This window comes from Typopeltis vanoorti, chromosome 11 (genome assembly GCF_054136105.1).
Source record: "Typopeltis vanoorti isolate ZY-2024b chromosome 11, IOZ_Tvanoo_1.0, whole genome shotgun sequence".
NCBI lineage: Eukaryota > Metazoa > Arthropoda > Arachnida > Uropygi > Thelyphonidae > Typopeltis > Typopeltis vanoorti.
Window position 1 is genome coordinate 78,652,019 of NC_143559.1, and position 17,756 is coordinate 78,669,774.

The 17,756-nt window shown below is 36.9% G+C and overlaps 2 protein-coding genes across 2 annotated transcripts in view; one reads left to right on the forward strand and one right to left on the reverse strand.

Moving 5' to 3' along the window:
• The window catches only part of LOC150101773 (bolA-like protein 2), a 53,030-nt gene extending 40,360 nt beyond the window's left edge, over nucleotides 1-12,670 (reverse strand). The window contains exon 1 of the mRNA XM_090400626.1: nucleotides 12,523-12,670. Coding sequence (XP_090256752.1) covers nucleotides 12,523-12,588 — 66 coding nt within the window. The 5' untranslated portion in view covers nucleotides 12,589-12,670. The remainder of the gene's footprint in view (nucleotides 1-12,522) is intronic.
• An 89-nt stretch (nucleotides 12,671-12,759) lies between these two features.
• Nucleotides 12,760-16,758, forward strand: LOC150101774 (ATP-dependent DNA helicase Q5-like). Its single transcript, XM_090400325.1, has one exon. The coding sequence runs from the start codon at nucleotides 12,975-12,977 to the stop codon at nucleotides 15,843-15,845; it is 2,871 nt and encodes a 956-aa protein (XP_090256451.1). The 5' UTR covers nucleotides 12,760-12,974; the 3' UTR covers nucleotides 15,846-16,758.
• The last annotated feature ends 998 nt before the right edge of the window (nucleotides 16,759-17,756 follow it).

A 17,756-nucleotide genomic window follows, 5' to 3' on the forward strand; every position in this document is an offset into this window, starting at 1 on the left:
ATTCACAGTCCTAGAACTAGACATGTTTAAACTTATGGGAACCTCATCCATATTCCCAAAATGACAAGCATCAACCCCACACAAGTTTTCTCTCAGAAACAAATGAAATTTAGTTACTTTTTCTTCCCAGTCACATGGCAAATTTTGTCCAACACTAGTGGAGGGGCACACACTTAAATTGTTTCTCTTCATAAATCCAAAAACCCAAGATGGGTAGACCTTGAAATCCTTTATATTATCATTTTGCGCAATTCTTTTCGATTCGTGCTACACACGGACAGTAGATATTCTCATACTTTTAGCTCTTTCACTAACAACCCAATTAAACAGTTTGTTTCCATAGTTGGTCACAAGCACCTTCTAAACCTCATAGCATGTCGCCTCGTATGTAAACATTTCAGGACTGTTTCACTTACACTTGGATAAAGGATTAAACTACATATATTATTTATTCAAGTCTTCTTGTAAGGCCACAACATCTTCTCTACTCTTCATGGTTTGTCCCAACTTTGCATCATCTGCAAACAACTGAATATCTCCATCCAAATCTTTGCCAATATCATTAATATACAAGTTTAACAGTAATGGCCCTAAAACAGGTGCCAAGGAACATCACTAGTGACTTTCCTTTTCCTGGATATTGCTCACCCATACACAACTTGCTGATACCTATCAGATATGCAGTCTCCAATCCAATGCACTAATCTAACATCCAATCCCATCCACTCTAGTTTGACTATCAACTTATCATGCAGTAAGGACACTGACCTGCAGAGATAAAAGGGTTATCATTTCGTTGTATAAGTTTCTGATCAGACCACACTTAGACTATTGTTCTCAGATTTGGTCCCCAGGATTTGAAGGGGGATAAATTAACTGTGGAAAGGGTACAAAGGTGGATAACAAAGATGGTTTCAGGACTGTACCATGTTAGTTATGAGGATCGTTTTTCCTTTCGTAACTTCCAGTGATGACAAGAGGCCATCCCTGGAAGTTACGAAAGGAAACTGTTTGCAAGAGGGTGAGGAGTGGTTTCATTACATGGAGGGTGGTTGAACCATGGAATGCACTGACTGATGGAGTGGTGAGAGTGAGAATGGTCAATGAATTTAAGGAGTGGTATGATAGACTTTGTGTTTCTCAGGAGGGACTTCCCCTCGATGAGTCTTGATAGACTGTGTTTCTTAGGAAGGACCTCCCACGATGAGTCTTTTGACTTCATGGAGGCCTGAATAATAATAATAATCTATCAAAGGCCTTTGCAAAATCTAAGTATATTACTGTTTATATATTATCAGATATACACAGTAATATATGATAATATATGCACAGTAATATACTTAGCATTATACAACAAAACAGCTTATGAAGAAATGAAGATAAATGAAACAATCAAATAACCTACAGAATAAAATCGAATACACTGAATTGTGCAAAACAATCAGAAAACGTATCAAAGAAAAAAACAAGAAAATTCAACTGTAAATTCATACAACAAACAATTGAAAACAACTGTAGCCTCAAAAAAGCCAAACAGCAATTGACGATACGCAATAAACAGATGGTTGCAGTCAAACTACATGATGGGACCATAACCAGAGATAGATATGCTATAGAAAAAAGAAGTGAAGAATTTTACTCAGTATTATATCAGGATGATAAATTAAATGAAGAAGACAAAGTACCACAGATTCTATCAGAAGAAGTTATGTGGAGCATCCAAAGCTTGCAAAATGGAAAAACTGCAGGTGAGGATGGAGTTATAGCTGAACTTCTAAAAATAGGTGGAGAAATAATGTACAAATTCTTGGCAAAACTATTTACTTTATGCCTGAAGAAAAATGATGTACCAAGAACATGGAAGAAGGCTAGCCTAATTCTGATACATAAAAAAGGTGAGGTAGAAGACTTGACAAACTACCGACCCATCAGTCTACTATCAGTGGTTTACAAAGTGTTTACAAAAGTCTTAGCTCATAGGCTTTGTACAACTCTAGACCTAGCACAACCAAAAGAACAGGCAGGCTTTCAAGGTGGCTTTAGTACAATGGACCATACTCAAAAAAATATCAGTTACCATTGTCTTGTTTTAGCTCTTTCTGATTATTGATTATGAGAAAGCCTTTGATTCACTGATAACTGATGTGGCTTGATGGATATCAATCCCATGGATTCCGATCCCTTCATCGCTATGAAATAGACTTATATTAAAGGTTAGCGAGCACTTGGCTCACCATATTTAGGGCTGTACGGAGGCACCTGAACCGATAAGAAGAGCTGCTTTTGGGCGCTTATTTCCACCTATCGTGTTTGTTATAGTTAGATGACTCTTGAATGAGTTGATTGGGATGAACAGCTGCTTTGGCAAAATAAGCAGCAGATACATTATGGAGAAATGTGGGAATATCGGCATCGTGATGTAAGAGAGCATTTCTGACAAACCACAGAGCGTTGAAAATCATACGAAGGCACTTGTTTTGAATAACTTGTAGCTTTTTGATGTTGGTGGGGGAAGTGTGACCCCAGGCCGGCGATCCGTAAGTTAATGATGGTCTGATAATTGTTTTGTAGATCCGTAGTTTGTTTTCAGTGCTGACTTGACTTTTTCGATTGAGGAGAGAATAGAGTTGCACAATTGCAGAGTTTGCTTTTTTGCATGCATGCATAAACTATGTGGGAGTTGAAGTTTAAATGGTTATCAAGTTGAATGCCTAGATATTTGGTGCTAGATCTCCATGGGATGGCTGTGTTAAAAAGTTTAACTTCTCCAAATTGAGATGCTTGTCTTCTTGTGAAGAGAATGGCAGTGCTTTTATCCGCATTTACAGATATTCTCCATTTTCTGAACCAGTTTTCTAAATTTGTTGCTGCAGTTTGTAAGCGCTGCATAGCTATATTTGGCCTGAGAGATCTGCTAAGAATTGCCATATTATCCTCATAACTAGCTATAGTGGTTAGAGATGTGCTAGGAACATCAAAAACAAAGATGTTAAAAAGCAGCGGTGAGAGCAGTGAGCCTTGAGGGACACCAGTAGTGATTTTTTTCAGTGAGGATCGAATTCCACGCAACTTGACCTGGATTTTACGGTCCTTTAGAAAGGAGTTAATAATTTTAGTAATGTAAAGAGGGATGTTGGCTGAAATTAATTTATAGATGAGACCTTTGTGCCACACCTTATCGAAAGCTTTTGCAACATCTAAAAAGATAGCTCCAGTGTGTTGTTTCCAGTTAAAGCCTGTAGTGATGAATTCTGTCAGTCTGTGAATTTGCTGTGTAGTGCTATGTCTGGTATGGAAACCAAATTGTTCTTTCGGAATTATGTTGTTTTCATTCACCTCCTCATTAAGTCGGATGAGAATGACTCTTTCTGCGATTTTTCCCCAGACATGATAAAAGACTGATAGGTCTAGAGCTCTGTGGCATTTGAGGTGCCTTACCAGGCTTGAGAATAAGGAATATATCAGCTTGTTTCCATCATGAGGGAAAATAATTTAACCTCAGCATTGCATTAATAATGGCTACTAAATGCATGACAGCTTTGTGTGGGAGGGCTTTAATTGTTTTGTTGGTAATTTCATCTGGACCAGGGGCTTTTTTGTTGTTAAGCTTCTAATAATTGAATAGACCTCTTTAGGCGAGGTGGGACAGATATTTTCACGGCTACAAGGTTGCCGAAGCACAGTACGTACTCGAAGGTGTATTTCTCTATGAAGACCAAATCCGCATGCGCATAATTAGGACGGCACTGAAGTTGAAGAGCGTCAGCGAGAGCTTCTGCTTTTTCATCATCTCTGTAAACAAGGCCTCTTTCTCTGTGAATGGGCTGGATGTTAGAGCGTTTTCCACAGAGAATTATCTTCAGTTTTGAGAGAACAGAGTTTTCTTTCCCATTGCTGGTTCCTGTGATCTTTTAATGCATAACGGACTAGGTTGGATGCTCTATTTAGTTCTCGACGGTCTTGCGGAGATAGTGTGTTGTGATAGCGGCGTCCGAGTCTATTTTTGTTTCTGATTAGAGCAAGGATTTCTTCAGGAAGTAAGGTTACTTGAGCTGGGGTGGAAATAGAACAAGCTGCGGATAAGCCATGATGGATTTTACATTCAAGATTGCTGACTGCCACGTCAATTTCTTCACAGGAGGAGATAGTGGGTACTGAGTCTATGATAGTGTTCATTTTAGCCTAATTTTGCAAAGTTAGCGTGGGATTGGCTGGGAATGAGCTCAGGATCCCCTCCTAAATTTAATAGTACTGGATTGTGATCTGAGCTGAGCTCATCAACCACTTGAAGTTGTGGAATTGATGAGAAATGTTAAATATAGCAATATCCAAAACATCAGGTCTGCTGGTCACTCCGAAATGTGTTGGCTCAATCGGGCCTGCAATAACAATGTTTCTTTTCAAGGCAAAATTGTAGAGGATCATTCCGTTGTTGTTAAAACTCTTGCTGTTCCATAAATTGAGATCTCCTGCCACAATTATTGCTTCATTTGTATCTAGTAGCTGAGAGAGATCAGAGGGGAGGAGAGGTTTGCCAGGGGCGTTGTATACAGAATAAATCTTTAAGCTGCCTGCATTGTTGGTATGTATTTCTGTGCCTGTCTCCTCGAGGTTAGATGTATTAGTCTTCTTAATCTCATTATAGCGGATGTTTCTTCTGACAAAGATGGTAGTGCCTCCTCCTCTGGCATTGACTCCGGCATTTCTAAGTAACAAGTATTTTCTGAGTTTGGGATTATCGCAGGGACGTAGGTGAGTCTTGTTAATGAGGAGAACATCAATTTGTAAATGATCTGCAAGTTCCTGTAATTCCAAAATTTTGTTGTTGAGACCATTTGCATTCCAGAATACTATCTGCATAGAATTTGATGTTGAAGCCGGATTAGTCATTAATCATGGAGAAGATGACTTGAGTATTCCTAAGGAATTTGTTGGTGTTGGCCTGACTTGGATTTGTTTTGCTAAAGGCCATTAGCATCTCCCCTAGTGAGGCAGCAAGAATTGCTGAGGCGTTATGACTGCTAGTTGCAGGGAGTACCTCAGTGTTACGTGAGGAAACCATAAAAGCATAAGATTTATCTGGTGTAACTAGCCGCACTTTGATTTCAGACGCAGATCTCACGTTATTTTTTTGAATGGGCAGGACTAACTCCTGTCTAGACTTTTGAAGGTTGGATGGGTGGAGAGAACAACCCTTGTAATTGGCAGGATGTGGGCCTCTGCAGTTTGCACATTTAGCAGGTGTGGTCTTTCGCTTGACACAAGTGCGTGAGGGATGGTTGCCACCGCACTTTACACACTTGTAATTTGCTCTGCATAACATTTGCGAATGCCCATATTTTTGGCAACGATGGCATTGACCAGCCGATGGCTTTCTTCTCAGTGGCTCGGTCTTGATGACCAAGTTGCAGACTATTCTAAGATCGTAAATTTCTCTCTGATTTTTACTGATCTCCACTAAGACCAGAGGCATGGGGTGCTTGTCTGCTCAATACATGCGAGAAATCTTGATCGGCTCCAAGCCTTGTGATCTGAGGTCGGTAGCTATCTCTTCTGATGTTATGTTTTCTACCAAACCTCTGATGACTACCTTAAGGTTTTTTTTTCACTTTTCAGTTGGTATGTGTGATATGGGAATTTCTGTTCATCCATAAGTCTGGTGAGCTGGCAGTAGTCCGTTGCTCCTTCGGGCTGTATGCAGACTCCATCATCTGTGTTTTTGGCTGATGAGAACTTGATGTTATTGTTCTTCATTGTCTCTGCAAGTGACGACCATTTTTCCTTAGATCTTAAGATTACTGGTGGAATCCTCTCTTTGGGCTGTGTCAATATATCTGTCTCTGTTCTTGCACCAGATAGTGCTGATGTGTCCATTTGAGGTGCAAATTCAGTTCTGCAGCAAGAGACTGTTTCTTTCTCTTCTTTCTGCTGACCTTCTGGTAATCATTAGAATCTACGTCAGTTGTTATAGTGGGGGAAATGACACTGTTGTGTGTGTAAGGTTAGGAGAAAGTTCAGAGGTTTGAGGGTCTTCTGTCTCGACCTCCATATCTGATGGACTTCAAACTTTCCTGGCCATTTCATGTGTAAAATGTTACCGATGTGCTGAAAAATAGCTACAAGTTCCTTGAAAGGGAGATCCTCATATGGTGAATCCATAATTAAATCTAGACTTGAAGTGGGGGGACAGGACCTGCCTTGTCCCTTCAACCACCAAGTGTTGCACAGGGCGAGGAACAGGAGAGGGCCTGAAAAATTTTTTGGAGATGAAAATAAAAGTCTTACCTGCTCTGCTGATCGAGCACGCTGTTGACGCTACAGGAGAAACATCAAACAATCACTATTTTAATGTAGAAAGGAACTGTGATCTCAAAAACTTTTATCACTGCTGTATTAACTATGAAGAGCGCTAAGAAACATGTCTGTACTGAACGAAACCAAAACCCTCCCTTTTTTCATTTTTTCTTTGATTCACTAAAAACTATTATTATATATATATATCCCATATTATTTTGTGTTTTTATTATCATTTTAAATATCAGCATTATTTCCAGGTCTGTACTGTAGGACTCATTATGGAAGGTCAAACTTTCTATAGAATACACAATACACATCTCACACCATGAATATACAGACACACATATATAAATGCATCAACAATACATAAATCAAACAACAGGTTCCACAAAAGACCCTAGCACTGCACCACTTAGTCTTCTTCAACACATCACTCCTTCACATACAAATCATTCTTCCATCAGCCACCAGCTCCTGTAAGGCTATCAACTGAGCACCCATCCTGAACCATCTCAATTTCAACAGCAGCTGCCATGGAGTAATTCTGCAAAATCTAGAAAGATGTTTAGTTCATTTCAGATCTATGGATTTGTAGAAAGATATGTATAAGCATCTCCTCTGTCCAATATAGTTAACCTATTATAACCTATAACTAGGCTACTGAAAGAAAACCTCTCCCTCCTTGGCAACCCATGCTGTCCTTTAGAAAAAAAATCTGATTCTCATCAATTCAATTTGATTTTATCTTTAACACTAGTTGCTCCAAACAAACACCTTTATGATCTCATCTGACACACAAACTTGCCTGTAGTTTGCCATCACTAGCTTGAATTCACCTTTATGCATTGTTTTTCTTTTATTCTTCAGGGCTGTTTCTGTTCAATCAGGTGCTTGTACAACAAAATCTCACAGCCTTATTAATACTCATACTCAGCTTTTCCACTTCTAGAGCTGGAGACTTCTCTAGGGTTTTGCTTTGCTGCTTCAGCCAATTCCTTGCATATGACAATTTCTTGTTCTTTGTTACTTATCTCACCTTCCCGGGCTGCACCTTATACGCTTCCAGACAACGAGTACCCTCCTCTTTATACCTCTCCACAATGTCCTTTTCTTTTGTAGTTCCTGTATAATTTCATGCCATCCACTGAACTCTGTTCTTTTGATCCTCCAAACCTTAAGAATACAGTTTGTCAGTAACGTGAGCCACTGGCTTTAAACCAACTTCAGTCACTAATTTTCATAGTTTTTTTCTTGCTCTGTAGTTCTATGCATCTCTTTTCTTCAGTGCTAAAGCCACATAATTCCCAACTTGTAGCATCAGGATGACTTTATTCACATCATATGAGCTATTACAAAAAATCCAACACAAAGCCTCCAAATGTTTGTACTTATCTCTAATCAACTCATTCTTACTTACACATGCTGCTTCCATGGTTAGGCATCTATTATCATCACTTGCTTAAACAGCTAAAATAACCTCCTAAATTTCTTAAACAACATCCTGCCAAATATCTAATATTCCTGTTCAACTCAACTTCAAACAACACTTTTTCAGCTCTCTCTCTCTCTCTCTATTTCTTTCTTTCTATCCTTCCAAAATTCTTCCTTCATGAACAGTGTGCCAGTTCAGGTTTCTCTTTTCAAGATCTTCTCTTAACTGGTCTCTTCACTTTTTCTATGGTCTTCATATGAGCTATCTGTAAATGTTCCCATAAAATTTCATTTCATACATACATACATTCTTCTTGGTATTCCTTCTAAATTCATCCATATGAGAGGCAACTTGATGCAATCATATTTATTCAGATTGGGATAGATGGTGAGAGCTGCTGCAGATTCAAGGAAAAAAACCTCCCAAATTTAAACCTGCTTTAGTGGAGTATGGTGGCTTTTTTTTCCCTGAAAGATCCTATGACAAGTATCTAGGGTGTAGTTTGCCAATCCTGAATGGCCATTATAGTAGTGGAAACAGATGTAGTCTTGTTCTGATGTTGGTTGTTTTGCCTGCTTGGCCATAGTATGAACAGTTGTTACTTTCTATTTCTGTTGTGAACTGAATCCCTGGATGTTGGCTGTTCAAACAGGATAGGAAAAGTGCGTAAGGTATTTAAAGCCATGTGTTCAAATAGCAAACACATTGTCTATATAGCTTAGCCAAAATAATTGGTTTCAGAAGGGGAAGAATTTATGGCATTCTTTACAAATGTCTCCATAAAATGTTTACCAAATGAAATGAAATGGCATGAGTTCATAGTGAAACAGGGCTGGGATATTAGGAGGAAATTCTGCTTGAATTATAGCAAAGGTGTCTTTAAGTGGCATTTGTGATATGGCACTTATTGCCAGTAATAGAAGAAAGCACTTTGGCTAAATGTTTGGCTAGTTTAGCTAAAATGAGTCTATACCATCTATAATTGGGTGTAGTGGTACAATGAATCCTCCATCTGTCGAGGGTTCATTGACAATGAACCCTCGACAGATGGAGGAAGGTCCTCCATGCATTAAGCCCTATCCCCTTGTTGCACAGTTGGGATTCAACAGGCTGGTGGAGGTGGTGTTATGGTCTGGAGAGCTTTTTCCTGATACACCCTAGGTCCATTGGTTATCATCCCACAAACACTGAATAGTGAACACTACAGGAACCTGTTAGCTGACCATCTCCATCCATATCTGCAGGTCTACCCTGACCACAATGCACCTTGTCATCTTTTCTCCGACTACTCAGTAGTTGGAGAAACACAACAACAAATTCTCCACCTTGTCTTGGCTCCCAAACTCTCCTGACTGTAACCCAATTGAGCATGTGTAGAATATGCTAGAACAGGGTGTAAACTGCTGATCCTCCTCCTCCATGGAATGAGCGTGAACTGATAAAGTTGCTGCAGCAGACATGGGTCGAGTTATGCATGGGGGAATGTTTGACGCCCTACAGGTGGACCAACATGTTATTAGGTGGGTGTTCCTAATCCAAAGCTAACTCAGTATATATGTATATATATTACACATGCAGAGATGTATTAGATTAGCTCTAGTTCATGTAAGCAAAATATTTCAGGGATACAGGGCCTTCTGGTCCATGCTATATTTGTAATCGACCCCCCCCCCCCCAATACCTATGCATGGATGACTTCCACACACAACCTTTCATGGGTGGGAGTCACACTTAAAAAAACATAAAATAAAAAGCAAAGGCAGTTCTGAAAGTCCTTATATTATTGAAATATTATTTTGAAGTTACTGCTTCAAAATACATTAATCTTCTTTTGTATCAATAAACATATTAATTTATTAATACATTTAGGACTAATACATATAAAACAATTTTTTATACAAGAATAATTGATTATTATTATGTGACACCTCTAAGGACTTATTGTGGGAGGGTAAGATATGCAGAGTTTAAATGCAGAGGGAAGGAAGGAAGGGAGAGATTAAAGGTAAGCAGGCAGGAGGAATATGGGGGAATCCAGTTACCTCGATACTAATAAGGCAGTATGACTTTATATAACACTGGGTTTTGAGAGAATGTTCCAGTGAGTTAATGACAGTATCGACATACTTATTTAACAAGTTTTGTAATAGGACAAGTTTTTCAGTAGAGTGGAAATAAGACAAGTTTGTTCTGTTCATAAAGGGCATAATAAGACTGATGCAATGAATTATAGAAAAACATGTGTTGTAGTTAAAGTTCTGGAGAGGTTAGTGAGTGCTAAAGGGTGGAATTGGATTACTATCAGTGGCAGCATGGGTTTACTACAGGAGATTGTGTTTCAGCCATCTACTTACTTATTACAACAACAACACAACAAATGCATTGTACAAGGTTGATGCACATACTACTTTATGTACATCCTTAAAAAAACTCTCTTTTAAAAAGACCTTTGAGAGATCCATACAAAAAGTTGGTAATTAAACTGGGATGGATAATAGATCAGCATGTTGGATTGGAGAATGACTGTCTGATTTGTATCAGCAAGTGTATGGTGTGTGTGTGTGGGGCCTCTAGATCCTGGAAGAGGAAAGGCAATAGTTGAGTACCCAAAGGGGTCTGTTTTGAGCAGCTGTTGTTTAGGGTAATGGCCCAATATCTTTAACATGCAGAAAATGCATGTTAAAGATACTGGGAAAGATTTGAACAGTGCAAAAGCCACTTCCACTGAGCTACACAGACTCTATGTTGTAAAGCATACAGTTTTAAAATTTAGGAAGCAAAGATAGGATGAAAAGTACACAATTGGTAGAGATATCTTACATGAATAGGAAGAGCAATGATAAATAGATAAAAATAGCCTGATCATGGCCTTATATAAGGGATTTAGGGTGATGACCTCTAAAGACCTAAAATAAGGGAATATATTACTAAACTTGAAAGAATATTTCAATGGATTATAACATTGGCTTATTAGGACACTGACATATAGAGAGATCGAGTTTATAGTTCCATTATATAACATCATGATCAGGCTATTTTTATTTATTTATCATATGGCAATCTACATACAGTTATAAAAGTGCATGTACATATATCGGTACAAATATGTAAAAGGTAAATAAAAAATACAAATGACAAACAATTAAAGTAAAACATAGGCAGTTACACTTTCGGCAAACAAAGTACTCATAATTAAAGATCAAGTTCTCTGATCCAGTCTATAACAGGTGGTGTCGCCTCCAGGAAGTAGCTTCTTTGGCCCGTATATGCGCAAAGGTTGCACTCTGTGGAAATATAATAGATTGATTGGTTCAGGTATTCGCAGTCACACTCCCCACACACACACTTGTACAGGAAGCTTGCACATCTTTCATGGCCAGTATGAATCCTAATCAGTGTTATCCATGTCTTTTGGATCAATTCCATACCCAGGATGGTGAGGCAGTGCCTATCAAACCAAATTTCAAGTTTAGCATTAGTATTTATGCTCCATGTTCATCTCCATTGATGTTTGGTATTATAATTAGTTATTCTCAGATGTTTAGCTTCACGAAGAGGGGGGGGTTTCCTTGATTTCAATCTGTTAAGCTGTAGTTCTGATATGTCATTATGTATAAGCAATTCAGCATTTCTGAGTATTTTGTCATATTCTCATAATAGAGCATCCCATCTTCGTAGATTTGGTGGTATTATATTAATCAGCATTGGAAATCAATAAACAGGAGTTGTTTTTATGGTTCCAGCTGATCAGGCTACCTGTGGATTACTCTGCACAGATTTGGTTGCTACGGTTAAAAAAATGATACATTAGAAAGGATCCAGAGAAAATTGATTGAGAAAGGTAGTTTCTGGTCTCAGAAATGCTAGGTATGATCAAAGGGATAGGACTATGACACATCAGTTGGTCAGGAGTTATGACCCAATTAATGTAAAAGAAAAAGTTTTTCATAGAATTAGAGTAAAGAAAACAAGCAGCCATTCCTGGAAGTGGGCAGGGAAGTGAAGAATAAATTTTTATGCATGGGGAGTGACAGGCGACTGAAATGGACCACATGAGAGCATACTGAGTGCAGGAATAATGAACAAGTTCACACAATGAGTCTTTTGACTCTGTAGAGGTCTTCTGATTAATAATAATTTTATGCATTAATTTCTTGTATACAAGATAATACTTAGTACTAAAATGTATTAATTTATTACACATTTTTGATAATAAAATAACTATGATAATTATTTAAAAAAAAACATGAACGAAAAGACTGGGGAATACTACATAAGTTCGGAAATCCCTGTGCTACGAACTTCAGTGGGAAGGGTGTAGTCCTACCCCGTTCTAACCTCTGGGAGTATTTTTTCACCCACAAGCCTCTCCCTCACTACATTACTGATCTAGCAAACGAATACAGTAAACGTCTATCAAGAAATAAATACGAGGGTGAAAGAGAACCAATTGTCAGGCTCAAATTCACAAAGTGGAATTGTACAGAGTAATCTTAAACAAATAGGCTAATGAAGAATGTGAAACTTACTTGCCAGCACTGATGTCTCTTGACATAATTGTCCCATAAATGTTAACAGGAGAACAGCTCAAAACAGTAGCGTAAGATACAATTCTCTTCTGGTTCCTTATACACTCCGTGGATGTTAATTTTGCGTCTTCATCAGTGAAAAGCTCCATGGTTACGAATAGGTTAATAATCACTTAATTCAGAATAACATATATAATGAGTGAAAGTGACATACTTTACTAATATTTTTTTTTTCAGAAAAATAAACAAAATGAAAGCACTTACAACATATGAGGTACTCAGTTCGGTCTTTAATTTATTTTCGATGTACTCTTTTGTATAACTTGTCATCTTAAAGGAAAAAACCACAAGGTTCCACAAGAAAAACTATTTTTCCTCCTGATTAGTATACACTACTTCCGACGGACATTACGAAAATCTCGTCTGATACTTCCGTCTCGGTGCATTGCGAGAAAATCGCTTGGAATACGAAGGTTAAGGTGGCATGAGTGAAGTGTTATGTGGTGTGCGTGAAACTTTCTGAACTGTATCTGAGTATGGTAAGAGAGTTGATGTATTATTGCTTTCTTACTATGTATGTATGTGACATTGTGTTTATCTTGTAAACATTGGAACAATGAATCACCAAGATATTAAAAATGTTACTTCCTGTACCAGTTTATTGACTTTCCGGTATTCCGTTCTAGTGCTATCCTAACTTTTTGGGTATTCCTAACATGGATAACATACCCAAGACTTCAGCACATGGCTTAAATATTCCCGATTCCACTCCTGAAAACGGAGTCGAACCTCCCGGTTGTGTTGTAGGAGAGCTCGAGAAAAAATTGTTTAAGACACTAAAGCAGGTTTTTAACTACGACAGTTATCGTAGTTTAGTCCAAAAACGGGCTGTTGAAGCTGTGGCAGAAGGAGGACAAGATGTTTTCGTATCAATGCCAACTGGAGCGGGAAAATCACTGTGTTACCAGCTGCCTGCACTTATAGGAGAAAGAAATGGTATAACAGTTGTAGTTTCGCCTCTGATAGCGTTGATGACTGACCAGCTGCAACATATGAGATCTTTTGGGGTGTGCAGTGAAACCATCAATTCGTCAATGTCAACATCAGAACGCGAAAGAGTGAAAAAAGATATCGCTAGCCCCACACCAGCAACTAAACTTCTGTACATAACACCCGAACTAGCAGCAACACCCGCATTTCGTCATATTTTAGATCAGATACATTCAAAAGAATTATTGGCTCGTATTGTAATTGATGAAGCGCACTGTGTTTCCCAGTGGGGACATGATTTCAGACCAGATTATATTCGTTTAGGAGAGCTTAGAGACAGGTACCCATCAGTCCCATGGGTAGCTCTCACTGCAACAGCTTCAGCTAAGGTTACTGATGATATACTAATGCAGTTGAAACTTAGTCAGCCTGTTGCTATATTCAGAACTTCATGTTTCCGTCCAAATTTGTTTTATGATGTTATATTTAAGGAGTGTTTGGACGATAAATTTGAAGACTTAAAAAGTTTTGCACTTTATGCACTTGGAGAAGGATGGGAAGATGTACATCCAAGGGAAAGAGGTTGTGGGATTATTTATTGTAGAACTCGAGATGCATGTGAAGAGGTTGCATCCAATCTGACAAAATTGGGGTTACCAACTCGGCCATATCATGCAGGAATGAAACCTGCATTACGTAACCAGATACAGACTGACTGGATGGAAGGTAAAGTGCCAATTATATCTGCTACTGTAAGCTTTGGCATGGGGGTTGATAAAGCCACAGTAAGGTTTGTAGCTCACTGGAGTGTTGCCCAGTCTGTAGCAGGATATTATCAGGAATCTGGTCGAGCTGGAAGGGATGGGCGGCCAGCAAAATGTCGAATCTATTATTCTCGTTCTGACCGTGAAACTATCTTATTTCTTCTGAAGAAAGATGAAAGAGCAGCAAGAAATAAACGTGAAAAGTTAAAATCAGGAGCTGCTATAAAAAGTTTTCACATGATGATTAAATATTGTGAAGAATCTGTTTGCAGGCATTCAGTACTTTCCAGGGAATTTGGAGATGATATTCCTGATTGTAGAAAATTTTGTGATGTTTGTTGCAGTCCAAAAATTGTTCAGAGAAAGATTGAACAATTTCATAATCATTTGTTGTTTGTTAAGACAATAGGACACCGGCCTAGAGAGCATACTGGAGATGAAGAACTTTATGGAGGAGGCAGAAAAGGTCAGATGCAGGAAACAGAAGAATATGAAGGAGAAACAGCTGATGATATGGGGAAAAAAGCTGCCAGATCATTGACAAACTTCATTCAAGCAGAATTTAGTCGACGGCGAGGGGAAAAGAAGAAAGAACCATGTACCAAAGGAGCTAAAAATAACATTGTTCTACAACCATTTAGTAAAACAATTCCTGAAGTAACACTTACAATGAGAGAAGGCTATATGGCAAAGCTGGAAGAAGAACTCAAGTCACATTATCAAATCTGTTTATCAAATCCACAGTGTCCCAGATTTAAAGATGAAGATTTTGTGGATTGTGCAGCAAGTCTGGAATACAAAATCTATCAGTCCAAAGGAAACATTCATATGTATAAACGTGAAGTTGTGCACATATTAAAATCTTTAAGAGAAGCTTCTAGGCAAGTGGAAGTTCATCCAGTTATAGCAAAGTTTGATTCCAACCAATGTACAGCAAATGTTATGAGAAATCAGTTAAAGGAATCCAAGACAAAGGAAAGATTACATACAATACTGGATTTCTTACCCAAGGCGAATAAGTTGGCAAGTGAAAGTAAGAGTATGACAAGCATTAATTCTCATACTGTAGAAATGAATAAGGATTCTGATTCAGAAAGTGACTTAATGGTTGATGAAAAAACTGACACCAGTACTTATGGTAGTTATGCAGGTGATGAAGCATCATATTTAAAAACAAAGTCACCCAGGCGCATTTCATCTTCCAGTTACCAGCCTCTTTCTGAATCAGATCTTCTAAGTACTAGTCCACTTGATCAAGAATATGATACAAAATATATACATTCTAGTTATGACAGTCAGCCAACTACTTCAGGTGTTACAGTATCAAGCCATACTGCATTAGAAACATCACGCAAAAGTATAGAAGATGCACGACCTATGATAAAGTATTTTTTTGAGAGTTGTGCAAGTGTAAGTGATAAAGACATTATCCCTCATAAACAGATAGTAGATGAACAGAGTAAAGCAACTTCACTGGCAGTAAAAAGATCTAGTAGTAATACATTCCAAGATGGAAGTGAAAAAGTTAGAAGGCTGGATGATGCATCCTCCTCCTCAGGATCTGATAGGAAATTTAAACTGTCCTCTGATACTCCAAAAAATTCAAAGACTATTCTTCAAGCTCACAATGATAGTCTCAGGAAAGCAGCTGACTTAGTGAGAAAATATTTAAATCCAAAATATAAGGAAAAGAAAATAAGCAAGGACCTTTTTAAAATAGTTTGCCGAAGTATTGCTCACAGGCTAGTAGATTCTGGTTCTTTAACAGACCATGCAGCAAAACATGAAGTAGATAAACTATTTCGGCAACAAGTTGAGTCAGGGAATCATTAGTTATGTGTGACTAATAGCTCATTTACTTCATTTGTTATTGCAAGACAATGTGTGGATACTGTATATTTTCACAAACATTAAATCATCTTGTTTGCAACTGGTAGCAGATCCTCTAAGGATCTGGCAAGTTATGACAGGGTAAGAATTTAAAGTATCATGATTTAAAAAAAAAAATTACAAAGTGTACTATTTGCTATGCTCTACGTTTTTAATGGAATTTAGACGTGTAAAAAAAAAAAAAATTGAACAAAATCCTGGACTTGTGGGTTAACTTGGAAAAACTGTACATGAAATTTGTGCAAAGACTGCCTACAGTCTTTTTCTTGTTAATATGTTGATTTGTACATATTGTTTGGAAAATACATGTATTTAAGAATTTTCTAGAGCACTTTCAAAGTTATTCTGGTAATCTATAAGCACATATATGATTTTATATTTGCCAATCAGCCATCCTCTTGGAATAGATTTATAGGAAACCATTATTAAAATACTCTATTTTGATATCACGAGAAGTTAATTTTTGTTCATGAAACGAATTTTCCTAAATAAATGAGAAAAAGTTTAGTTGCAAAACAAGTAAATTTTATAATTACTGCTTATACACAACCAGAATTTAGATTTTAAAAATCTAATTTTCTTAAATTCAGTTTTTAAATTGTCACTATTTTAATATTCATGCGTTTTGCCCACTGAAATCCACTGTTCTCATTATTTATATTTGATTCATTGTTCACTTCATTATTTAGTTAATTAAAAAAAGAAACTTAATAAAATGCAATTGTCATTTTATTTTTGTCATTCGGCTGTTTAAATGGAATCTATTACATGTATTTTGATCTATAAATATAAGCAGATTCTTTGTTCCGACAGTTCATTCTCAAACTATTCTACATTTTACCAAATGCATTTTTCTGAAACCATATAATCATCTCCGTAACAGATAAGCAGAAATGGCTACATTTAAAACCAGAAAAAGTCTTGGCAAGTTGGTGAATCCATCTTTACTCCAAGTATTTCATATTTCTTTTAAGTGATTGACATTAGTCTGTAAGTACTTCATTCTTATGAAGCTTAGCGTGTATTTTTTAAATATTTATTTAATATTATGCATAAATTCTTAAGTCTTTTAATATTTATAAATATACAAAAAATTACAATAAATTAGTTAACTGAAACAGCATATTATTATTATTCAGGCCTCCATGGAGTCAAAAGACTCATCGAGGAGGCATAGAATGTTTTTTTTTTTTTTTTTAATTTAAAAAAAAATTTTTTCTAGTGAATGTGTATATATTCGATATTCAAACATTAAAATGTGTCATGCCCTTCCAAGAATATATTTTGATTAGTAATCAAATTGTGATCATAAATAAATATGTAACTTACTAAAGAAACATGGCTTATTGCCACCTTTTTGATTTCATCGACTTGCTAATGAAATTGCATAGTAATAGCATTTTCATTATGTTAATCTTCCATCATTATTATATTATTGAATATGCTATTAATGAATTATCTGAATTTCACTAATTTGCTGTTTATAACATAAAATACTTGGTATGAATATAGTAAATGGGCAAATCAGAATACAGTAGAAAACCTCATTTTTGTTCACTCATACACATGGTTTTGGATTTTACTTTGATTCTAGGTATAAAAATTCATATAAAAAAGATTTTTTTTTTAATGCCTTCTGTTATATAGGATTGACTTTTTTTTAGTGGTTTAATTATGAAATGATTAATTTATATTGAATGTGATATGTTGTAAAATGAACTTTTTATTTATTGTTGATTGAAAAACTATTATTCACAGCTAATAATTATAGTGTCTTTGTTATGGCGGCTTAAAAATTATGATGAAAAATTGTTTTCCGTAAATGTTAAATCTATTTTAAAATGCACACCCATC

Excerpts from the sequence above, each read along its gene's own strand:
- LOC150101774 (XM_090400325.1), top strand. The coding sequence starts at position 12,975 with ATGGATAACATACCCAAGACTTCAGCACATGGCTTAAATATTCCCGAT.